This window comes from Mchenga conophoros, linkage group LG23 (assembly GCF_057382185.1).
Source record: "Mchenga conophoros isolate Kocher_MC1m ecotype Shallow Benthic linkage group LG23, M_conophoros_male_GT1.1, whole genome shotgun sequence".
NCBI lineage: Eukaryota > Metazoa > Chordata > Actinopteri > Cichliformes > Cichlidae > Mchenga > Mchenga conophoros.
In genome coordinates this window covers 10,595,660-10,621,023 of record NC_140547.1, presented here as the reverse complement: position 1 = coordinate 10,621,023, position 25,364 = coordinate 10,595,660, and the positions used below count along the sequence as shown (strand labels likewise).

The 25,364-nt window shown below is 47.0% G+C and overlaps 1 protein-coding gene across 8 annotated transcripts in view; it reads left to right on the top strand.

Annotated features, from left to right (window-relative positions):
* patj (PATJ crumbs cell polarity complex component) overlaps positions 1 to 25,364 on the top strand; it is a 92,914-nt gene that overhangs the window by 5,624 nt on the left and 61,926 nt on the right. For all 8 annotated transcript variants that reach the window (XM_085265803.1, XM_085265800.1, XM_085265804.1 and 5 more), the window contains exons 4-19: positions 452 to 655; positions 809 to 948; positions 1,442 to 1,622; positions 8,599 to 8,727; positions 8,982 to 9,242; positions 9,436 to 9,538; positions 9,783 to 9,871; positions 10,891 to 11,020; positions 12,885 to 13,010; positions 15,289 to 15,344; positions 15,431 to 15,622; positions 15,758 to 15,958; positions 16,107 to 16,175; positions 16,981 to 17,172; positions 22,463 to 22,672; positions 24,316 to 24,372. In XM_085265803.1, coding sequence (XP_085121929.1) covers positions 452 to 655; positions 809 to 948; positions 1,442 to 1,622; positions 8,599 to 8,727; positions 8,982 to 9,242; positions 9,436 to 9,538; positions 9,783 to 9,871; positions 10,891 to 11,020; positions 12,885 to 13,010; positions 15,289 to 15,344; positions 15,431 to 15,622; positions 15,758 to 15,958; positions 16,107 to 16,175; positions 16,981 to 17,172; positions 22,463 to 22,672; positions 24,316 to 24,372 — 2,340 coding nt within the window. The remainder of the gene's footprint in view (positions 1 to 451; positions 656 to 808; positions 949 to 1,441; positions 1,623 to 8,598; positions 8,728 to 8,981; positions 9,243 to 9,435; positions 9,539 to 9,782; positions 9,872 to 10,890; positions 11,021 to 12,884; positions 13,011 to 15,288; positions 15,345 to 15,430; positions 15,623 to 15,757; positions 15,959 to 16,106; positions 16,176 to 16,980; positions 17,173 to 22,462; positions 22,673 to 24,315; positions 24,373 to 25,364) is intronic.

The window sequence follows — 25,364 nt, the reverse complement described above, 5'->3', positions numbered from 1 at the left end:
TGCACCTCTTGAAGGGTTTAGGGTGACAGGTTTAGGTTGGGGCTTCAAAAGAATGTTTGTGTATTTCTTGGGATGCTACACGCGTGTACCAAACCTCATATATGTACATTTCAGCAAGTCTGACTCTACAAATATGTGAGGATGTTCTCGCCTCAGATGTGACGATGGCGACCTGTCTTGTAGCTCTGATGAAATTTGATTTTATTTTCTGTGGTTTGAGCTTTGGAAATGTGGCGGCCCTGTTAGAGATTCAATTTTTACTCTGATAGTGAAAATAATCAGGTGATATAATCTAGAATGATCACTGTGCAGTAACCTCTGCCTTCAGTCTCTGTGGACTCGCAGGACGTGCGACGTCTTTGACAGGACAGAAAAGTCTCTCACTTCTCTATCAGCACTCAGCTATGATTGGAAGATCTGATGTATTGATTAACCTCTCCTCTCCCTGTAGCTAAGCGCCATGCCTCCAAACACCAGCAGCGATTTCAGTTTCTCCAAAAAAGGTCAACTGATCATGAGCGTCGATCCAGTCGGTGGCCCGGCCTCACCCACGCTATCCGCGACCTCCTCCATCCTCACCAATGGCTCGTTTCCGCCCAAACGTCAGACTCCGCCCACACCTGACCTCCAGAAGTGGATTCTTGATGCTGCCAAGGTGGGTGGAGCCAAGACGCTCACACACAATTTCACAAATGAACTCAACATGATATCAAACCGCTCAACTGATTGTGTGTCTGTGTCTCTGGTTGTGTGTGTGTGTGTGTGTGTGTGTGTGTGTGTGTGCACGCACACACACACTTGCGTGCAGGGACGTCTCACTGACGTGGTCAGATTGACTCGTCCTCTGACTGGTGGTCTGGGCTTCAGTGTGGTCGGTCTGAATCCAACAGGAAGCAGTAGCCGCGGCGTCTTCATCAAACACGTCCAGCCCGGAGGAATCGCTCACAGGTTCAGTGACGCGTGTTTAGTTTGTTCCTATCAGTGAGCAGCAGGTCACCACACCACGCTACACCCATTAATGCAGCAATAAAGCGTCATGTTAAACTTTTATTTTGAAAATATTGGAGCAGAACTGCTATGTGCCATTCCACTTCCTGTTATTCCCATCATACAGCAAGGGGAGCTTTCATCTGGTTTTGTGTGATCGGAGTCGGCCTGTGTACGACAAACATGACGAAAATTAATAGAAAAAATGTTTGAAACATTAAATTTACATGTGTGTGATGTGTGGCTGAATCAGCTGGTGTTACCTGACACAGCGTCTGGCTGTCCAACATGAGCCTGCCAGCATTGCTCAGATGATGTCATGCGACCATCATGTGTGGCTGACATGTTTTGGTAGTTAGAAGTGATTGGGTGCAGACTTTAAAGGCAAAGGCAGTGAAGTTTGCCTTTAAAGTAAGTATGCACCGCTCCAACGGATGTGGTGCTGTGTCTGCAGGGATGGGCGTCTGCAGGAGCGGGACCAGATCCTAGTGATAAACGGCAGTCCTCTGGAGCCGGGCATCAGCCAACAGCACGCGCTCTCCCTCCTGCAGCAGCCTGGAGAGACGGTGGAGCTGGTGGTGGCCAGAGGCCGCCCACCTGACGCATCGTTGCCGCCCACAACACCAATCAACCCGGTAAGGAAACTGTGGCATTTATTCAAAGGTTTAAAAGAGACTGGACTTCTGACGTTCTGTGTCTGGGGCTCTGACGATGTTACAGAGGTGGTTTTCATGTTTTGGCTGATTGTGAGCAGCACAGACTGAATCACAAATGCAGACATTGTTGTTTCCCGTACTCTGATTTATTTGTGGACACGCAGATCTAATGCTCTGTAGAAATTACTTCAGTCGAATTATCGTAAACTATAGCTGACTCCTGACGACAACTCAAGGATTTTCCCATGATGTTTAAATGCTTCAGAAAATAGGGATGCACCAATTGGACGGATTGGCGTCTGCATTTTCGTTCCCTCACAGGGAGCAGGATGGGCTCACACATCAAAGGAGTTTCTCATTTAAACACAAACTACGCTCAGGATGGAAAACTCACATGTCTCGCTTCTGCACTCGTCCAGGGTCAGACTTGTTTGGAAGCTTTTAATAATTAACAGGAGAAAATAACACGAGAGTGAATGATTACAGGAAAGACTCTCACATTGAGCTAAAGGAGACAAAAAATGTATTGATATATGGATTATAATTATACCACCTGCGGCTTTCAAAGCTTGGATGTATTTTTTATCATATCAGGTGTGTGCAGAGTTTAAATGGAGCCTGATGTTGTCATCAGTGTAAAGAGGAGTTCCTGTTGTTTGTGTAACTCCAGAACAGAGGCTGAGCTGTTGTATGGAAGCTGGAAAAGTCACCAGCAAACTGCGCAACCTCGTGGTCTGCAGGAATATAAACACCTCCTGTTCATGTGCGAGTCTGCAGACTCGCCGTTTCTCGCATCCTGACGTCTGAAAGCTGCTCCATGAAGCTCTCTGGCTAAACGATCCAGAGCAGCAATACAGACAGAATGCTGAGACCACAAACCTGGAAGAGACGGCATTTCTGATCCAGGTGTGCGCTTTAAATAAGATCCAGTAAAACAAGCACAGATGGAACTGCGCACACAGTAAAACTTTACTGTCAGCTGTTTGAAGCAAACTCCAAAACAAGTCGTGAAATCAACAGTTTACTCCAAAACAATGTCAGCAGCTTTAAAAAACCCGAACTCAGAGGATGTTCCAACATCAGGGCGACACAAAACCAGACGTCAGCGTTTGTTTGATTTTTATCGCTCCATATGAAACACGCATACACAGACACAAAGAGACACACACAAACAGGTGTGCACAAACAGCGAGCTGTCACTCATAACTGGAGGTCACTTTGGGACCACGCCTGTGGATCGGAGTGACACTTCCTGTCTGTGGCAAGCTGACTTTGACTCGGTTGATTTTTTGACCTTAAAGCTGAAAGGAAATCGAGTTAGTGCTCCACCTGCAGCTTCGCTGCTGACAATATGTGTTTAAGTCTGAGTGGAGGCGCGATCGATGAATGTCGACATGGCGGGAGGTGAAGATTGGCAGTGAGGTGGGAGGGAGGGGCCAGAGAAAAATGAGATGATGACGCAGCTATGAATGCCTGCCTTTTTACTCTCTGGACCATGATAAAAGGTCAGAGATCAAACTGTAGGTGACGTTGCACTTGCAGATGGATTTATTTCATGGGTGAAGCTCGCGGCTCCTCGCACTTTGTGTCTGAGTGTCAGAAACATCTCATTTGTTATTTATTGTCTTTTAAAGGTCTTCGTCACAGTCACGTGATGGAGCAGCTCACACGTTTACCTGGAGCTTCAGGTGCCCTCGACTTACTGCATCTTCTCCTGAAGACTGGGGGGCAGGGGTTAGGGTTCAAACTGCTGGCTTCCTATAGCGGAGGCGTTGCTGTTCAGACTTTATATTCATTTTCTAGGATGTTCAGCTAATTGGCCTCAGATCAGTACCTGCAGGTACCTGGGTGATCTGGGGTCATCACATGACCCTTTCAGGTTGTTCTCAGTCTGCCATCTGTAAGAAGTTAGGGTCCACTAGAGCAGCGGTCCCCAACCCCCGGGCCTCGGACCGGTACCGGTCCGTGAGTCGTTTGGTACCGGGCCGCGAGAGTTGAGGCTCAGGTGTGAAATGTGTGGCTTTCAGGGTTTTTATCAGTTTTCAGTAGGGCTGAACGATTATGGAAAATAATCTAATTGCGATTTTTTTGCCCCAATATTGCGATTGCGATGCGATATGCGATTATTTTTTAAGGTCTTTGTCTTCTGTATTATTAAACAAAGACAAGCAATACATCATATAGTATGGCCAATACTATATTACATTAATTTTAAACTGTTCTTTCCTGGAAGACAGACCTCTGTTATGATGACATGAGGTGATGCATGAATTGATGACTGACATTTTTATTTAACTTCTTCAATCACAACAGTATATTTGAACATACACAATAGTTTATTTTTAGCTTACAAACATCTGAGCATAAAGTGCTGACAAGGAACCCTGGTGTAAACATTAAAATGAAAGTCAGTACAATGTGCAGATTGCAGAAATATACATAAAAAAAATCAGTGGCTTTACCACACTCAGTTTTTCGACATCTGTGAACTACTAGACAGTCATTCAATTAAAAAATAATATTAAATAAATAAAACTAATAAATAAAAAATACACACATCTTACTGATCTCTGCAGTCAGTAACATTACACATAAAGTGCAAACATAATAGCAATTGTATAAACACACACACACACACGCCTTTAAAATTTAAAGGCGTGAAATTGGACGGTCTAGCCTTCTGATTAGCATCACCGCTGTCTCGGTGGAGTTTAATAAACTCGGCCGTCTGCTTCTTGCTATCTAAAATATAACCAGACACTGGTGTAAATTCTCGACTGTCTCATACTTCTGTTTAATAAGTTTTCTGTTTGACGTTTAGTCAGCTGTGTGAAAACCAAGGAGGAACCCACCCGGGGGATTAATAAAGTTTTATTTTATCTAATCTAATAACTTTAATCTCAGCCAAACCGATTTACTCACGAACAAACAAAACACTGAAAAAAGCCCAACAATAACATTTTTAGGTTGTCTAAGTGACTTATATATTACGTTTAACCCGAGCAGCGAAACTCCGCGGTGATCTGAAAATGATGTGCCGGGAGTTGTGCCGTTCTCGGCCGCATCAGTAACCCTCGAGCTCCCGGCTAGCTGTCGAGCTGGTGGGTAGCAGACGCCTCTGAAAACGTCGAAGCACTTTTGCAAATATGGGATATCTTGATAAACCGAGCAGATATTTGATGTTTACACAACTACTTTCTCGCCTGAAAATATGTTAAAAGTTTATTTTGTGACCCAGAAAGATTAGTATGAGTAATTTTAAAACTTAGTAGCGGCCGCCATTGCTGGAAACGGGAGTTTGGCTGGGCCACGCTATGAATTCTGGGATATGGTAGTAATTTGGACAGCCTTCGGCACGTCGCTGTGACGTAATCGGTCTACAAATGCGGCCTCAGGAGGATGCAGCCCATGAATTTGGACATGTCCAGAGTATAATCGCAGCCTTTGCGGTTAGAAAATTGCACTTGATCATGTCGCGATATTATCGCAAATGCGATATATCGTTCAGCCCTAGTTTTCAGCGTTATTTTGTTATAGTTTTTATCGTTAACTCGGTTTTCCTGGGTCTTTTCACGTGTGTTATGAATAAATCTTCTTTTTTCGGTACCGGTACTAGTTTTATTTTGTTGTATTTATCCGCGACACCTTAAAGGCCGGTCCATGAAAATATTGTCGGGCATAAACTGGTCTGTGGTGCAAAAAAGGTTGGGGACCGCTGCACTAGAGCACCTCTGGCTGCAGTGTCCTCGCCTGTCAGGATTTCTCTGTGTGATCTGCTCCAGTACAGCAGACTGAACGTTAGCTCAGGCTCAAAGCTACGCACTGATCTGCTCCTGGAGCCAGAAGAGCTCATAAAGTTCCCTGGAATAGGTTCAGCTGCAGGAATGGAGAGAGTCATCCGTTTGTCCAGAATCAGAACTCCTCATCTGTCCATCCGTGCTAGACACAGGACAGAGGAGTGGCTTCGATAATGATCAGTGAGTGTGTTCAGGGATTATTGTGTTGCCGGAGGAGCAGCTGTGCATTAGAAACATGAAGTGAGAGCTGGCTCAGATTCATTCATTCGGGAACAAACCAGGATAACTAGCACCTGAGAGCAGTTGTGTTTTTTTTCCACGAGATCACCCAGGTCTGGTCTTAAGGTGTGAGTCTCACCTGCCAGCAAAACCCGGTGTGTGGATGTGACGGAGGGTCATGGTGATTGTTGTATTTTGCCGGCAGCCAACGCCTCACTGCTCCACAGATCAGTTTTTCTCTCTTTTGATGGTGAAGCCCAGAGAGTTCCCAGAGAAGTTTAGCAACTTCCTGTGGGTAACTTCTGCTGAAGTTAGGCTCGGCCAGTCTTAAAGGCCCTTCCAGGTTTCTTTAACTGCACAATCTGTTATTTTTTTTTTTTATCCCTGTGCTTTCTGCTTTTCAACAGTTTTAGCACAGCCATAAATTACCACTGAACTCCTGAGTGCGTTCGCCGTCACGGCGTCCTAATCGATGGTGGGATAATACTCACTAAATAGACAGAAGCAGTAAAAGCTGCGTGACTGGCTGATTTATGGCGTTCTTTATGGCAGGCTTTATAGTGCAGAATTTCCTGGCGGTGGCGGACGGATTCCAGCAGAAATGAGTTTTGACGCCAGTGCAGCACGTCGCCTGTGATGGCAGGTCAGAGACACCTGAAGCTGCCCAGCAGAGCTCACTAACTGATGGTTAGCCGGGCCAGGAGAACGGCCTTAAAGCCCAGTGCAGCGCTGTGTTTTTATGCCCACAGCTCCATTAAACGTGACCTCAATAGAAGCAGCACATGAATAAAACAAAAGCGGGCATCCGAGGCCCTCAGCATGGCTCGGATCCAGCAAAGCGTGAGGAGGAGGGTACCAAACAAGGGGGACAGTGTAATTCTGTGTGATAATGACCCGACAATAGAGCGGAGCAGAGTGATTACAGCTCGGGCCAACCTGTGCTCCGCGCCTCGCATTAACAGTCCGGCCCCACTCGGTCCGACACCTCGTTTTTCTTCCTGAAATCTTCTCGGCTTATTTAAATGTCAGAGTTCGCACACGTTTTAACGTCCTCCTGTACTCAGCTCAGTAACCGTGTGAGAGCAGAGTGAGGAGGAGGCTTTTAATAGTTTTTATTTATCACTTAACTTCAGCCAGAGTGCAGCAGAGATGAAAGAGACGCTTAAATCAGATCAGTGTTTGCTGTGAGCACAGAGGCCCTGAAACCATCAGGCTCTCAGGTAAAAGTGAAGGTGTTTCTGCTCCTCTCAGAGTGTGCAGCAGGTCCTCTGCATCAGGATTAAACTAACTTTACCACACCCTGCTCAGTGCCCAGGAGGAGGCGGCATCAGGGGTCCAGAAAGGTTGGAGATGTTTGACAGTCAGTGGGAACCTGAGAAGCTCAGTCTGATGCCGGCTGTCACGTCTCATCAGATAATAATAATAATAATAATAATAATAATAATAATAATAATAATAATAATAATGGATACTTTATTGATCCCCATGGGGAAATTACTTGTTTTTCTCTGTATTTGACCCATTCACTCAGTGAAGCAGTGGGCAGCCCACTAAGCAGGCGCCCGGGGAGCAGTGTGTAGGGACGGTACCTTGCTCAGGGGTACCTCAGGGTAGCCGTTAAGTGGATTCGAACCGCCGACCTTCCGATCATGGGGCGACCACCCCAGATGGGGTTGAAACACTGAGGTACCTCAAAGCATCAGGATGTCTCATTATAACTAAAAGGTGAGGAATATAAGAGAGCTTCATTAAAACCACATCGTCTCCTGAACACAGAGCGTCCAACACATCGAGCTTTATCTCCAGCGTCCTGGGACCAGCTGAGGAGGAGGAGGTCTGTTTCATTATACTGAGGAAGGCCTCGTCTATCAGATGGAAACTGTAATAAGAGTGCAGCCACTTCATAAATGCTGCCCGTGCGTGTTAGCAGCAGCCTCTGCAGCCTCTCATTGATCAGTAGCTGCTATCAGGCAGGAGGAAGTGCTCTCAGCTGGTAATTACCTGCTTCACTCTAATGACCTTTCACCTTGGGACAGATAACCAGGCGGCGGCTTGGCTGCAGACTGAGAAACATGAAGATAAACTCACGGAGCTGCTTTTAAAAGATGCAGCTGCAGCTTTGAGAGGGCTGATCGGGTCAAATCGCTCTGCCCGCACTGCAGCTTCAGAAGAATGACATCTGTTAACTCAGGGCTGCAGTTTTATTTTCAGCTGTCACTGAAATTCCTGAAAAACTACCAGCTGATGGACGACGAGCAAAAGATGAACCGTAGACGTTTGGTGTGGACGAGCTGGAGGAGCACAGCACTCATGGTATAACTTTGATCAACAAGCTGCAATGAGAACATGGTTTTCTTTTTACTGTAACATTAAACTTGAACAGAAATATGGCTCTCCTCTCTTTAGGCAGAACACATAAATGTTAACATCAGCGTGTGATGTGGGTCCTCTGTGCCCGACGGGATCCACCCACATTGCCACAGAGTCAGTCTGTCACTGACAAAATGTTGCTGTGCATGTCAACACCAGTGTTTATTCTGGCAGGGCGGGGAACCACTTCTAGATCATGAACCAGGAACCTCTTCTAGATCTGGAACCAGTGGAAAAGTCTTGTGATGGCAAAGTAAAACCTGCAGTTCAAAGAGGGCGGAAGAAAAATGTGCACAGTCTAAAATAATGATCTTTATTTATAAATGTAGTTTGAGTAGAAAGTAAACACAGTAAAAACATTCTCTTTTTTCACTGATTATTAATTTGATCTGGTCTTTTTGATTTGTTTGTAAAAGAAGCTTTGATACACTAGAGCTTCTAGTTAAATAAAGTTTAAAGCAGGACTCGTGTATATTGATGCTTTAGCTTTGTCTGCTGACTGGTTCTGGTTCTGAGGATCTCGATGAACTTTCTGTGCTCCGCTCAGTAACCCCGTGTCTGTGCTGCAGGATCAGTGGGACCACGTGGAGGAGATCGAGCTGGTCAATGATGGATCTGGTCTTGGTTTCGGCATCGTGGGCGGGAAGACGTCCGGAGTGGTGGTCAGGACGCTGATACGAAACGGTGTGGCCGACAGGGTGAGTTTAGACTTTAAAATATAAGAAATACGTCTGTGTGAAGAGAATCACTGGGATTGTTAAAGCTCAGAGCTGGTCTTCAGCCTCATGTTCTGGGAGTCTGTGTGTAATCACACTGCGTGCTCTCATGAGCGTTAAATCCCAACGGCGAGAAATGTCAGAGCGCTGAAGCTTATGTTTACGGCCAGTTTTACCCCAGAGTAGACCGAATACTGGGGTGTGTTGATCTCATCTGTGTGCTTTCCACCAATCAGGATGGGCGCCTCCGCACAGGTGACCACATCCTTCGAATCGGGGCAACACCTACCAGCGGCCTCACCAGCGACCAGGTAGTCCAGGTGCTGCAGGGGTGCGGGAGCCGCGTGAACATGCTCATCGCCAGAGACCCCCAAGGTCAACAAGCAGCAGCACCTCCTCCCCCACCACCTCCTGTCTCTGCCCCCGTTTCCTCTTTACCACCCCAAACCCCCAAGCTGCCTCCCCAGAACCCGCCCCAGCGCCGTTTCAGCAAGGCGGTGAGTTCATACGAACTTACAAGCACATGGTGACTCTGAGCCAAAACATGTAAGCTCACTGTGTGTGTGTGTGTGTGTGTGTGTGTGTGTGTGTGTGTGTGTGTGTGTGTGTGTGTGTGTGTGTGTGTGTGTGTGTGTGTGTGTGTGTGTGTGTGTGTGTGTGTGTGTGTGTGTGTGTGTGTGTTGGTTTCAGCCCAATCTGGAAGGATACGAGATCCATGAGGTTACTCTCTCCAAGATGGAAGGACAGAGCCTCGGCATCTCCATCGTCGGCTACAACCCTCTGACCAGCCAAGGTGAGAGAGAAATCACTGTGCTGTCCCAGAAGGACGTCACACGGAGCTCTGTCACATGAGGCTCTCTGACCGTCAGCCTTCAGTCCAAGTCTAGACCAACTGAAACTTTCAAAACTTTTACTATGAAATCTTCTTTCAGTTGTTTGTGTGTGAATATTTGTGGTGGATTTGAATCCAGGACTTTCCTGCTGTGAGGTAATAGCACTAACTCTCTCTCTCTCTGTTTGTCTCTCACTCCATTCAGATGCAGTCGGTGTGTTTGTCAAACACGTGGTTCCCGGCAGCGCAGCGGATCAGAGTGGGAACATCCAAGTCCAAGACCGACTGATCGCTGTAAGAAAGCTACTGTTTTATTATAAGTGAACCCGGTTTGTGTTCTGCTGTGCTGTGGGGGTGCTTCAGGAGGATGGGTTTCTGACCACAGTGAGCGCTTGGTTTGCTTTGCCAGCAGTCAGTTATTCATGTTGGGCACGTGTTGGATTTTGAACCATTTCTGTTCTTGATCTTTAAAGACAGAGTTTGTGGGAGGTATCGGGTTTGGCGGTCTCAGCTTGGGGTCTCTGTTTGTGACTCCCAACTTGCTGTGGGTCGGGGAGTTTAAGTATTTAGATTGCACGCTTAGTTCTAAGAAGAGTTTGAAAAAGACGAGTGCTTAGATTTAGCACTCAACGAGCGTCTGTTCTCGTCAGACATGAATGTTTTTGGTAAGTACATAGAAAACTGAAGGGTCACTGGGTCTTGTTGAAGAATGAGGGGAGGTGGGGGAGGAGAATGACAGACTGGTGGTGTCAGCAGTGATGGTGATGTTGTGGAGATGAATGCTGGGCGTATAGGTGAAGCTGTTGATTTACTGGGTGGTCTACATTCGTGCACTCATCCACGGCTGTGAGCGCCGCATCCACACGGAAAGAATGAAGCTGAGGATACGAGCAGCAGGAATGAGCTCCTTCTTGTTTGGGCTTCAGGGGGCAGGTGTGCATGGATGGATTCTTGCACGGATGAAGCGTGAGCCAAAGTAAAACATGACCTTGAGTAAATGTTTGCCGGATAAGTTTCCTGCCATGCCGCATATGGTGGCTGGTTATTGATTAGTTATGTGATGCTATAAAAGGTTGTAATTGTTGAAGTTGCACAGCTCCTCTGAGGAAAGTGGTTCTGGAGGCTTCTGCAGAAAAACTGAGGCACATTCAGGCTAATAAAAATCAAAAATCTTTCATTGTTTGAGCCGTCTGCCACTTCCCTGGTTCCCCATCATTTCAGCTGATTCTTGAATGTGGTCTGGATCGGCTTCGGTTTGGTCGGTTGCACTCATGTTATCTTGTTCTTTCTCCTCCTCTGTCTGTCTGTCACAGCTGGACGGCGTCAGTCTGCACGGTCTGACCAACCAGGAGGTTCAGGAGGTGATGAAGCAGACGGGTCAGACTGTCATTCTCACTCTGGTCAGGAAGAAAGTCAGAGCTCTGGAGAGATCGTTGGATAAAGGTAGATAAATGTTTTAATCCAGTTTTGTCTGCCAGTCTGTGTTTCCTGAGTACTGTCCTGTGCGATTAAATGATGGCGTCAGTACTTTGACCGCACTCTGGTTAAGTCTGTGTGCGTCACAGTGGTTGTCTGATTCTGTGGGAGGGTGTAGGTCAGGGGACCCAAAGAGTCCTTAAATGAGCACCTTGACTGTGCACAGAGCCGGCGACAGCGTCCCGTTAGACACCGGCCTGCAGATCACGCTGACTCGGCACACAACGAGGAGGCGGAAATTGAAGCCCGAGTACGCTTCTGTGAGAACGATAAACTGACTTTTGACGTCACCGGGATGTGTGCGGGGCTGGACACAGCTCTGACTGCATGGTGCTGAAACAGTAATGTGCTCCAGCGGGAGAAGTTAACTCTGTGCTAAACTTATCGCAGCTTTTCTTCCTCCCTCCTATGCCTCTATCCTCTCACCCAGATTAAGATGACAAATTTGTTTACAACTCGGTGTAATTTCCCCAAACTCTGCTGCAGGAGGCTGCGATTTGTCCTTCACGCCGTCCACAGAGATTAATTTGCCCGCTTCTGGGTCATTTTTTTGTCTTGCGGTCGGCCAGCGGCCCGCACTGGTCAGCCTCCAGGTCGGAGAGAAGCAGGTGATTTTTTAAAAAAGAGGAGGAGTGCGAGGCTCTTATCTCCTCCAGACGTCTTTTCATTTCATTACCGAGGAAGCACAGAGGAGGAAATCGGCTCAGGTTTTAACTTGTTATAATCTGGTTGTTTCTATGGCTCTCTTATCTGCTCTGAGTTATGAAGAGAGTCCGACGGGAAAGTGAGCTTAAATAAATACTCATCAGTCAGGAGGTCAAAGGTCAGAGTGAGCTGAGGGCTCCTGGGTGATCTGCTCTGTGTTTAGATAGATGGACTTACAGGACCACTGTCAGCATCCCACAGAGATTCGATGAATAAATTACAGACAACAAAACTCTGAAAGACTTTCAGATAAATACAAAATTCTATTAAACGGCACATTTATTCATTTAGGGGCAGCACGGTGGTTAGCACTGTTGCTGCACAGCAAAAAGGTCCTGAATTCAATTCCACCATCCGGCTGGCGTCTTTCTGTGTGGAGTTTGCATGTTCTCCCCATGTTTGCATGGGTTCCCTCCGGGTACTCCGGCTTCCTCCCACCGTCCAAAGACATGCAGCTTGTGGAGATAGGTTAATTGATTAATCCAAATTGCCCATAGGTGTGAATGTGAGTGTGAATGGTTGTCTGTCTCTATGTGTTAGCCCTTTGACAGACTGGTGATCTGTCCAGGGTGTACCCCGCCCCTTGCCCTATGACAGTTGGGATAGGCTCCAGCACCCCCCGCAACCCTGAAAAGGATAAGTGGAAGCAAATGGATGGATGGATTTATTCATTTACTCCATCCACCTATCAGAGAGGCCACGACCTTAAACCTTAAATTATCCACAATGATCAAACAGTTTTTTTTATCACACTGTAAACATGTTTATTTGTGCTGTGATGTTTAAAAATGGGGATCTATGGGGACTGACTCACTGCTGGGGCCTCAGCTTCAGTTCTGTGATTGGTTGATGCTTCTGTGCCGTCAATAGACACCCACCCCCAGACCTGATCCACAGTCCTTATTGAGGCCTCTCTCAGCCACGCTGGTACCAGCTCAGTGCTGTCAGTGCTCCTAAAATCTCATGTTTATCAATGACATCAGTCACATCTTTGTCCTAAAATAACAAATTCTTACTTCGTGTGTGTGCGTGCGTGCGTGCGTGCGTGCGCGTGCGTGTGTGTGTGTGTGCGTGCGTGCGTGCGTGTGTGTGTGTGTGCGTGTGCGTGTGTGTGTGTGTCTGTCAGTGGAGAGAGAGCCTTCTCGAGTTTCTCTCAGGAGGTCATCGGAGGTCAAAGCTCACTTGTCTGGGTTTGGATCCACGATGTTGAAGCAGGAATCAACAGACCTAAACTCAGCACAGCTAAACAGGGGTGAGAGACACACACACATACACACGGTTGTGCTTGTCATTCAATCATGAAGCAGCAGATCTATGTGGTCTTCAGGGACAAATGTCTCCGGTCTGTCAGGACTAAAGACCCAAAAAAACCGGGGGGCTTGAAGACCCTAGGGGTTTCTTGATGAAAGTGCAAGAAATTGATAATGAAAGCTGAAGAAAGGAATGATGGAGGTGAAAGTGCAGAAAAACAGATTTAATGTTAGACGACCTTTGCCTGACAGACCTACGTCATCATCACCTTCCTCCAGGTGGAGATTGATTTTATTAACACTTCACGTCTGTTTGCATGTTCCGTGGCTTTGGGTGGATCAAAGATCCAGAAAGGAATGGCAGTGTGGTTCAGTTCGATCTGAACCGAGGCGCCTCAGCATGGACTTATTATCTGCTCAAATCTGAGACCTGCGTGTGAAAGGTTCTGATGGTGCACACTCGGACAAAGCTTCATCTCCTGCTATATAGCGCCTACCTCAAGAAATATACGCCCGTAGCAGCCGACGGGAACACTTCCTCCCTCCAAACCACACCTGCTATCTTAAACCTGATAACAGATTCTCGTTTCAGGAGTTACAGGAAGTCTAGATTTCTCTGATTTTTCTCTGGGCGCTACCCTCCTCTTTGGATCACACTCTTATAAATAAAGGTTCATTCATCGTCAGCTGCCCACATACGTCATCCACAAGTTCCTCCTCCTCTGTGGTGTCACAAGAAAGCCCACTGCTGTTCTTCTTCTTCTCTCGTACACAGATGCAGGCATCAGTCCACGTTTCTTTAAACTCTAAGCACAGCATACAGGTGTGTTTAGAGTCTACTTCTGCTTCAGGCAAAGTCACTGAAACGCTGTAAAAAACAGGATTGTGTTGGAATTGTTATCTGTGTAACTGAAAACCTCAGATCAGCTCCTTTCTTCATTATCGCAAACAGATGACGTCTTTAATACTTGATATTTATTATGAATAAATAAGAGGTAAGTGTGTTTAATGATGCTGATCAGGCAGTTAAAAGCCTTCTCTCTGAAAGCCTCTAAAGATGTGTGATGCAGGCCTCTAACGGCTCTCCACACTGAATTATTTCCTCTCTTTTTATTCCTCATTAGCTTTGCTAAGTGGCCAAAACGCCACGCTAACACTTAGCACGCCGCTTGGCTGCTCCCGGCCGACAGATGTAAAGTGTCCAAGCTGTCTGACAGCCTCACAGCGATGTATTGCCCCGTTTATTCAGCCAAACGCTGCAGATTAATTGCTGTGTGAAGGCCGGGGTTAGCAATGCTAATTTAATCAGAGGCTGTTGTTGTAGGGCTGCCAGAGCTGCCTCAGAGCGCTTTGACATGCGAACGGATTGGTGGGAACATGGAGGTGTTTTTGTGCAGCTCAGCAGCGGCACCGTCCTCCCAGAAATTAGGTGCCGGCACTCTGTAATCTGCTGCGACTGTCACCGCTGTATGACGCTCAGCTGCTTACTTTACACTTTATTTACGCGTTGAATTCCAATGAGCTGCACGACAAGCCGGCTCAGCGTATCCATGAACAGTCACACATGACCGGCTCGCACATGGTCAGTGCAAGGGTCACGCTCATGTCAGGTCACCTGCCCATTCATTCGCCCATTTACTCATCTGTCCGTCCACCCATCCATCCACCTATCTTCCAATTCATCCAGCCATCTCTCAATCTGTCCATTCGTCCCTTCATCTGCCCATTCTTCCATCCTCCTCCAGCCCATCCATCTGCCTATTCATCCATCCATCCACACACCCATCCATCCATCAGCCCATCAACACATCAATCCATCTATCCCCTGTTAATCCAGCCATCCATCCATTCGTCCCTTCTTCTGCCCATTCTTCCATCCATCCCTCATTCATCCAGCCATCCATCCATATGACTTAAATGATCAGAGCTACTGTGCTATGATGTGGTAAAGACTTCCTGTGTCAGAAGGTGGTCTGGAGTCAATAGCCACCCACATCCATTTGCCCCAGGTCATCACTGGACGACCTCTGCATCAGCTGATAGAGGAGTCTAAACAGTCTGTTCGAACAGAGCGATTCTCTCTCAGTGGTCCACTGAGCTCTGACCATCTCAGTGAAACTATCACAGTGTTCTTCTGCCCAAGTGCTACAGTACTCTCACACTATACTATTTGTTTGCAGCACTTTAACACTTTTTGAAGCTGATGAGAAAACTGTTGTTTTAAGTGTGTGTGTGTGTGTGTGTGTGTGTGTGTGTGTGTGTGTGTGTGTGTGACAACAGAGGCAGAACTAAGGGCTAAGTGGGAGCAGGCTCTTGGACCGAATTATCAAGTCCTGGTGAGACAAGACATTCAAAATTATTAAAAGCTTCACAGTGTTGCTGAGATCCAGGACTCAGTCAGTGTGTGTGTGTGTTTTATCAGATGGTGAATTTGGATCCCGTGATCGAAGACGATGAAGAGCTGCAGAAGTCATCGAAGCTGCTGCCTGTCCACACTCTGCGTCTTGGGGTCGAGTTGGACTCCTTTGATGGTCATCACTACATCTCGTCGGTGGCGCCCGGAGGCCCCGTCGACAGACACGGAGTCCTGAGACCTGAAGACGAGCTGCTGGAGGTAAGATTACAAGCTGAAAGTCATCGTCAGCTTCATTGTCTCACAGACCGTACCATCAAAGTCGCCCTCTGCTGGACATCAGACAAACTGCAGCTGTGTGACTGTGAGATGTAATCATGTTTTGTTCTTGTGTAGGTGAACGACGTTCAGCTGTACGGAAAGTCTCGCAGAGAAGTGGTGTCGTTCCTCAAAGAGGTGCCTCCTCCGTTCACTCTGGTCTGCTGCCGACACCCGATCGCCGACCTGGAACCAGAATCCGAATCTGAACCAGAACCAGTACTACGACTACAACCGAAAGCAGGACCAGCCAGACAGTCGCAGCGGGGTGTGGAGGAGGTGAGAACAGGGCTGTTTATGGTGCCGTGGGATGGCATTTGTAGTAACAACTACTTTATAAGCAGTTATGATCGTAAAGATGAAAAGCATCATTGTTTGGTTTGAAATGCTGCTGGAGCTCTGAGAATAACCGTGTGCTGTCTGTCAGATCGAGATGAAGCTGTCATCGATGCTCTGCAGTCAGACGCTCCTGAGAGATGATAGCAGTGGCAGACAGGTAACCTCTGCAACCACACACACGCACACACACAAATGATAAATGGACTGGTTGTTCTTACAGCGCTTTTCTACTCTGCTTAAGCACTCAAAATGATTCATTCTACCGTCCACGCACACACACACTTTTTGTATGCTTAAGTGCTTAAGTGATGGATGCATCAGAGAGCAACTTGGAGTTGATATCTTGTCCAAGGATGTCTGGCATGCAGAGCAAAGCAGCCAGGGATCGAATTGCCAACCTTCCTTCTCTACCTCCTGAAGAGGAGGGTTGCAAGAAGGATCACGAACCCTGGTGCAGTGTATTTGTTATATGGACAGGTTCACTTCCTGCTGTCACTCTGTAGAGTATGAATTAAACCCAGACAGCTCCATCCTGAGTTCATTCCTGAACATTTCTTAAAACACTTCTCCATGACAGGAAGTGTTCAATGAAACAATCAAGCACCCGGCCTCTAATACCTGAGCTAGCAGCGTTAGCTTCCTAAACTGCTGATCACGCAGAGCGATCGCTCGGAGAATATGAAGTTTACTTTAGGACAGACCTCCTCAGTGCCGGGCTCGTTGACCTTTCCTGCTCAGGTTTATGGGTCAGGAGGCAGAGCAGGTCTAACGTGTCCTTGGGCGCATCCATGTGTGTGAATGTGAACTGGTGAACGGAGAGTGTTGCACAAAGCACTTTGAGTGCTCGGGTAGAGTTGGAGGTCTTTAAGGACCAGCCCATTTATCACTTATTACGTGTGAATGTCCTGAAACATGTCCTCGCTGAGCGCGCTTTAACTGCCGTTTAAATGTTTCTGTGTCAGGAGCAGGTCTCACCTGTAGAGGTGGTGCTGAGGGAGGAGCAGACCCACTACACCCAGGATGAGGAAGAAGAAGAGGAGGGAGATGAGGAGGATGAGGACGGAGAGCTTGCTCTGTGGTCTTCGGACATTCAGGTGTTGGAGCTGCAGAAAGAGCGAGACAAAGGCCTCGGCTTCAGCATCCTTGACTACCAGGTAAGAGTGGCAGCTCTGACGGCCGATCGTACGGCCCAGGAGACCACGTCAGACTGGCCTCCCAAAGTCTGAAAAGGTTTCACCTAACAGGTGTCTGTGTGCACATCCGACTTTCTTTAGCTGGACGGCAGGTTTTGCTACCGTCCAGCTGCTAGCATTTCCTCACGTTTTGCTCTGCTCGTTTCTAGTTTCACGTCGCACTGGTAGACTGCAGGTCGATGACTGCAGCTGTTTGTGTGAAGCCGGCGGTAACGTTAGCATTTCTGAAAGTGGTGTCCAGAACCAGCTTCCATCTTTAATTTTGCTCTGTGGCTGTGAACCATGTCAACGTCTCACTGAAAACGTTGTTTAAGGGGCATGTGACCAATTTAAAGGAATTTTGATAACACCTCCGAAGTATCTGGACACATGCTGGACTGAGGTCGGACAGGTCGGGTGAGGTACACCTGCGGAATCTCAGAGCCTCAGGTGGAGAAGGGTACCTTGACACTCCAAAAATTCTAGGATGGAAGGAAAACCCCAGAGCTCAGGCAGCTCCGAGTCCAGACAAACAGCTGTCTTACAGGAAGGTGCCACTGGTACTCATGTGTTTCCCATCTCCTCACAGGACAGCGTAAACGGAGCGAAGCTGAAATGTTTTAAAGTGAATCTCATCTCAGAGGTTTTAGATTCATCGCTGTCTCTGGAGTAAATTTGGGAAACTCTGGTGTGTCTGCTGTCTTTATCTTCTCCAAACCTGCTTCAGTGCTTTATCTTTAGGCGCAGCTTCACCTCTAAGACCTCAGCCCCCTCCTCCTCCTCCTCTGTCAGACCCAGCTGAGGTGGTGGAGCGAGCTCCAGCATAACTCCCAGTTGGTCCACATCATGTCAGCCTGCAGACACAGGATCTGCCTAGGAGAGAGAGAGGTGTGTGTGTGTGTGTGCGTGTGCGTGTGTGTGTGTGTGTGCTACACAGTGTGATCCGCTCGTGTTTCTGGCTCTTGTTGGCCCTCGTCCTGCAGATGTTTGCAACGTTTCGTTGCCGTTATTCCTGCTGCAGCGTTTGTGCAGAGTGAAACTTCCACACTGTCTTTGCTGTAAAAAGATGAACGTAACCGCTTCGCTGTTGGAAAACTGAGATTAGAATTTGGTCTGGATTCCAGCAGCTCTACAGGCTGAGCAGGAGGCTGCTGAGCATGCTTTGTGGTCCCAAAATTGTGAAAGTGCTTGAAGTCGTGGAGGAAAATGTTTTTGTGCATCACCAAGGATTTCTCCAGTGAATTTGTTGTAGAGCACAAACTGTAATGACGTGCCTGTAAAACAGTCTGATGGTTTAAAAGCAAAATGATGGCCTAAGAGGTCCTTTTGTTCATGCCTGATCACATCTCTGTTACGTGTCCTCGTTGTGCTCTGGGCTGCCTCTGGTTCTCCTCAGGGTCACAAAGCTTGTAGGTCCATAGGACGGAGTCCAGCCAGGGCTTTCAGGACCTGATGACGAAGTCTCAGACTCATCATGTTACTTCGGTTTCTCTCCTGTTTGACTTTAATATGATTTAAAATCATCGGCAGTAAGAGCGAAGCCTCTGCCTTAGAGTCAATCTGACCTGCATCATATTTAACAAAATAAAACAAATCAACTTCCTCACAAACCTTCACCCTCTCTATCCTCTCCGCTCTCTGTATCTCTCGCCCAAGGGCACGTCGGCCCAGTGTTCCTGCCAAACTGTTTCCTGTTACCGACTCTCGCCTGTCAGAGCTGAGTGAAAGATGGCCGCAGGCAATAAGAGGAGAGCTGCTGTCTGTCTGGATTCTGGCTCATAGTTTCCTCTGAAACAGAGCGAGCAGCTTCGTGGCACAAATACGAACGTGTTCTCCAAAGACTGAAGGAGCTCAGTTCGGGTCCCAAACCATCGGCGTGAGGGTGGTACGATTCTTTATCCTTGCGCCACGGCCGGATCACAGATGCACTGGTGGTCACAGGATACGAGAAGAATCAAAGCCGCCACAGTGTTCATCACACGAAGACAAACTCTGCCTTTGCTCTATTGTCAGCTTTTAGAAAAACAACTCATCTCATCATCTCAAAGCGAGTCTCACCTGTTTGTAGCCAGACACGTATGGAAGCACTTGGCACGCCCGAGCTTTAAAACAAGCTGACAGAGTTCGAATTTCCTCTAATAACAGGTTTTAAAATCACCCTTCCTGCTGTCATTAAGTCCTCAGGCTCCTCCCACCAGAGCACAGCACAAGCGCTGTGACGGCTCGCGCCAGTCCCACTTCACGTCTAGCCTTCACACACAAACCGCTGCAGCGCGAGCTGGAGGGCAGTGAAGTGCTGAGACCCGGTGTTTTCGCCCAGTGAACAGAAACACTTTCACAGCTGCAGTGCTCACACAGCTTTCTAATGTCAGTATTCTTAACATATAAGACAGAACATGGGTCTCATCATGTTCTCTTAAACATGACAAGACCCATCTTTGTTTGGGTGATAACCTCATGTAGTCTGTGCAGGACGTGGTTCTTCTGATTTGTGAGATGACTCCACGTCTGTGTTCTCTTTTATTTCTGAGGTTGCCACGCTCAAGTTTCCAAAAGGGCGTTTTGTTTTGAAGAATCCAAAGATGAATCTTTTCTAATTAAAATGAATTTTTCTGCCTGATAGAAGATGAGTCTGTACATGCCCGTGAAGCGCTGATGGGCGACTGGCCGAAAGCTGCGTTCAGGTTTCTGCCAGTTTTCCAACGAAGCCCACGTTAAAGTAAGAGAACGTGGAGCGTCCAAATGTTTCGGGCAAGTATCGATTAAGTTCTTAAAAGTCAGAAATATGATAAAACATGAGAGGCGCTGAAAGGTCTTGAAATATGTTCTTTAAATCAACAAATGTAAAGTTGAGTGAGAGCTCCTAAAATATTTGGGCTCGTGTTTATTTTGGTGAATAAACCTCCCGAGTTTGATTCTCTGTGGCATCGCGAAGGTCTTCAAAAGTCTAACTTTGTGCAGACGCCCTGCAACCTACATATCCAAAAACACCCAAACCCTGCTCGTTGTTCTGTGTGTGAAACATTTCACTACTCCTGGCAGAAACGCTTCTAATTTCTTTTTTCCAGCCCCTCCTACGTTTTTCTGATTCCTCCACTTCTTGACTGCGGCGGCCTTTCTTTTTCCGGAGGATCTTGTAGGAGTGGAGGACGTGAGTTCTGACTCCTCACCACCTGTAGCCATGTTGTTCAGTCTAAAAATATAGCTGGCTTTGTTCTGGCAGCCTCAAACTTGGCACGGCAGCTCGTACTGCAGCGCGGGCGATGCCCGGGGTTCGACGCCGGGGAATTCACGCCGCGCACATCCGCTCGCACCAGGAGAGGGTTTGAGAGTGGCGCGGGAGGCTCTGGGGGGAGCGTGGGTTTGGCCGGCCTTATAGTCACTCTGGTTAAAACTCTGAGCAGAGAGCAGCGCCGGCGGAGGAGGAGGTAATCGCCTGCAGACCACATGTTCTGTCACACTTCAGATGGGCAACGATGGTATTAATTAGTCGCGTCACTCGCTGTGGGTGAAGTGTTTACAAGGCTGAGGAGAAAATGAGTGTCCTGAGACAAATTACAGGTCAAATAAAGAAAATGTATAACGTGCTTCTTATTTCTTCCTGGCTGACCTGTGGAGATGTACAGCACACTGTGCACCAGAAGTTTTTATCTGATTATAAGATGAAAGAATTTAAAGACAACAATAACCTCAGAGTTGTGTCAGTAAACATGCAGCAAAGCCTTAATTTCTTAGATAGCTGTAGAGCACGCGGCTTCGTTTAAGGTTCGAGGGTTAATTTTAGAAAAGGAAAATCTTTTTTTTTTTTTTTTACAGCACATGACTAATAACATGAGCAGGATAAAAGCTGCTTATTTACTGCTGCCCTCAGCAGCGACCATCACAAACCAAATGCTCAGATTAATTCTCTCAGAGTGCTGACACTCGGCCCAAACAGGGATGGATGGATATTTTACATGAAATTTAGATTCAGAGAAAGAAAAACAGATTTTCAGCGTCGTGGCAGATATTTGTCACGTCTGCGTGCTTGGACAGACTGCCGACGTGTCTATGTGTACCCTACCTCTTAAACTTTTGACCCCCCCCACCCACCCTGAGTTTTAATTTCTTGGTTATTTTCTTTGCCTCATCTTTGCTTTTTCTTTCTGTATTGGTGTGAAACAGGAAGCAGGTCAGCTGTTCTGAGAAGACGAACTGCTCCTCAGGGTCTTTGAATGAGTTCAGTCTGGTTTTAACGTCCGCAGACTCTTGTGGTCTCGTCTTCATCAGTCGCTGAACGTCCTTAGCCTCGTCTTCCTCACGTCTGTGTGTTTGTGTGAATGTGTTTGCTGTTATTTCTCTGGTCTCTGGCTCCCCCTGCCTGTCCTCTGTGGTGGTGATGGTGGTGATGATGATGGCGGTCTGTCTTCTTCGCTCTTCCCTGTGAGAGTGATGAAACAGACAGGATGATCTGTAATGGTCGTTGTCCCACTTCCCTCGACTCTGTGTGAAATATGAGCTCGGCTGATCTGGGGTCGGTCATGCTGAGCTGAGAGTTGGTTAAAGATTTCCAACTCAGTGGATGAGGCTCTTGGTTTTAAACTTGCTGAAACTAAAACTGGGAGCCGCTCTAATGGCCTCGGTATACCAAACATAGACACAAAAGAGTCCGTGAAGGTTCTCATACAGGTCGGGTAGTCTTAGGAGGTGAGGAGGAGGTGAGTGGACTCGCCACCTTTTGTGGTTTTCTTTTGAAGCTTTGAAGATTTGAGCATTTCTGTCTTTGTGCTGTTTTCGGTTTGGAAAGATGGATGTTTTCAACTTTCCAAACCACAATGTTCCGATCTCCCAGGTTCCTTAAAGTTGGCATTTCTGCCGGACAAAAGTTTGTTGGTCCACCTGCACGTGTTTCAGGCAGCTCCTCCTGATCATTGATTATTATTACTAATTATTAATGTTATCCCCACCTGTTCATTCACAGTGGTTCTCAAACTATGGGGCGTAGACCACCAAGGAAAGTATCTTTTTAATGTTAATGTTAAAAAAGATAAAATTGTGTTGTTTTTAAACCTTTTTTGTAAAATTGGCGAGCAGTTGTAGATCACTCAAACACAAGGTCATTTCAAGTGTAATTATTCCAGGGGAGGGGCTAATATTTCCATTTTATGTGATTAAAACGACAGATCGACCCTCGTTGGGGGCAATGGCATCCGCCCAGTCCTGACTGTAGCATCAGACTACAGGAGGTAAAATTTGGTGTTCTGCTTTAACGTTTTTCCTCTCTGGCTCGCAGGACCCGCTGGACCCCGGCAGATGTGTGATGGTGATCCGGTCTCTGGTACCTGGCGGTTCAGCGGAGCTCCACGGTGGTTTGCTCCCTGGAGACCAGCTTGTGTCAGTCAACCGCACCCAGCTGGACATGCTCAGTCTGGCCGAGGCTGTCGAGGTTCTCAAGTGTGCTCCGCCTGGTACGGTCTGCCTAGGAATCCGGAAGCCTCTGGTGGTAAGTCCAAAACGTAACCCTGACCCCTGAACTAACCTTTGGCAGGTTAGTCACCTGCTCACCTGGCTGAGCAGGTGACTAACCTGGAAATTCAAATTCAAATTCAAAAATTCAAATTCAAGTTTTATTTGTCACGTACACAGTCATACACAGTACGATATGTAGTGAAATGCTTGGACAACTGCTCGTGACCTAAAGAAAACAAAAAAGGAAAAGGCTATGAATAAGATAGGAAATAAATATGAAAAATTAAAAAGGGTAAATTTAACTAGGAAGGAATAGAATATAAATTAAGGTTAAAAATGAAATAACTGTACAACACAAATTAGAATGAAGGGTAAATTTAACTGGGAAGAATAAGATAAAGATAAATATATAAATTAAAGTTGAAAATAAAATAACTGTACAACAAAATACACAATATAGAACTATATAAGAATGTATGAAGAAATCTAAATATATACACAATAACAGCAGCTGTACAAGTATTAACTGGAAATGAAGAATATAGTGACCAGTGTTGTGCAAAAACAAAGTCCAGAAAGTCCAGTGTGTGTAAGAACCATATGTGTGGGTCAGTACTGTGTGGTGGTGTGATTGAGAGACCGTATCGCCTGCGGGAAGAAGCTCCTCCTCAGTCTCTCTGTGTTGGTCTTCAGGGAGCGGAATCGCTTTCCTGACCTCAACAGAGAGAACAGTCTGTTGTTGGGATGGCTGAGGTCCTTCACGATCTTCCTGGCCTTGGTCCAGCACCGCCTGCTGTAGATTGAGTGCAGGTCAGGGAGCTCGGAGCGGATGGTGCGCTCAGCTGACCGCACAACCCTCTGTAGAGCTCGTCTGTCCTGCATGGTGCTGTTCCCGAACCAGGTTAAGATGTTTCCCGCCAGGATGCTCTCTATGGTGCACGAGTAAAAGTTCCTGAGCACCTTGGAGGGCAGTTGGAAGTCTCTCAAGCGTCTGAGGTGGTAGAGACGCTGTTGGGCCTTTTTCACCACGGTGTTGATGTGACAGGACCATGACAGGTCCTGCGTGATGTGAACTCCGAGGTATTTGAAGCTGTCCACTCTCTCCACTGGGCACTCGTTGATGACGGGGGTCTGGTAGTTCCTCTCCTGCTTAGTGCTGAAGTCCACTATCAGCTCCTTTGTCTTACTGACGTTTAGAAGGAGGTTGTTCCTCTGGCACCAGTTCTCCAGATTCCTAATCTCCTTCAGGTAGGCCGTCTCGTTGTTATCAGAGATCAGGCCCACCACGACGGTGTCGTCAGCAAACTTGATGATGGTGGTGGACCCAGATTTCCTGGTTTTTGGTTCAGACTGGTAGGTCCGAGGTTTGAAGGTGTTTTATGCCTGAACGCATAAATCAACCGCTTCCAGTGTTTGTTCATCCACCAGCAAATATAATCCCATCACTGGGAAAGTGATTCTGCAGCGATGTCAGAGCTGCGAGAGTAAATGAAAAGAACCCCTTATGTCTGCATCACATGAATGAACTGCAGTGGACTCTTACCTGCTGAAATCTTACCTCGGCCTCCCGCTGGGAGAGCACCGTGCAGTTGTGGTGAACCTTCATGCCTCCACACTCTTCTGTAGTCTTCCTCTGTGGATGGACCTGACTTCACTCTGATCTGCATGTTTGTGTAGGTGGAGGCACCAGAGAGGAGGAGAGAGGACAGCAGCACATCACTACCTGTGGCAAAGGTACACACACAGACACACACACACGATGCTAATAGCGATGGAGGGCATTCATATCCTCAGTGATCTGAGGATATTGTTGCTGTTGAGCTCTCTCTAAGGCTGTTCTGTCCTTTATCTTGCTCTCATGGTTTGGTTTCTGATGATGGTGAAGCACACAGTTGGACTCCTCACTTGCTTCCTTTTTACTTGAACCCTTGCTGCCTTTGTGACCTCACTGAGTTTCCTGCTCTGAATGAAGGCATTAAACAGGTGTGTGTGTGTGTGTGTGTGTGTGTGTGTGTGTGTGTGTGTGTGTGTGTGTGTGTGTGTGTGTGTGTGTGTGTGTGTGTGTGTGTGTGTGTGTGTGTGTGTGTGTGTGTGTGTGTGTGTGTGTGCGCGTTTTGAATTAGAAACACGTTTCACGTGAACGCACGCCGTGGGAACAAGAAAAGTGCAGATAGTTTCAGTATAAAGGTTGTACAGTTTGATCTGTGATGGATTTTACAGGTGTACCTAATAAAGTGGGCTCTGACTGTCTCTGTTAGAAACGTTAATCTGTCCAGACTAATTAGACATTAAGATTTTGTCCCCCGTCGCATCGCTCACCTCCTCCCTCGCTGCTCTGCTCCCTCCATCTGTGTTCATCTTCCAAATGGAAATCTTTCTGTCTTAATCTCTTCTTCCTGCTCTCCTTTCACTTCAGTTTGCTTTATTAGTCTGGATACCAGATGAACGGCGCTGCCAGAGCATCTGACCATAAAGAAAGATGAATCGAGGGCCGAATGAATGTAAATAAATATGTAGAGCGTGACGGGGATGAAGAGAAATGGCTGCTCTGTTCAGACTGAGTGGAGTGAGTTTGAATTTAAAAGATCCTTTTTTTGATTATTTCTGATCAGGAGCTTTTAAATTTGGTTACCAGAGTGCGCAGGACGCTCACTTCTTTAAAGTAGTATATTCTGAGATGAAGTGTAAGGTGGGGGCAGGAACCTCACCTGAAACCAGCCACTGAT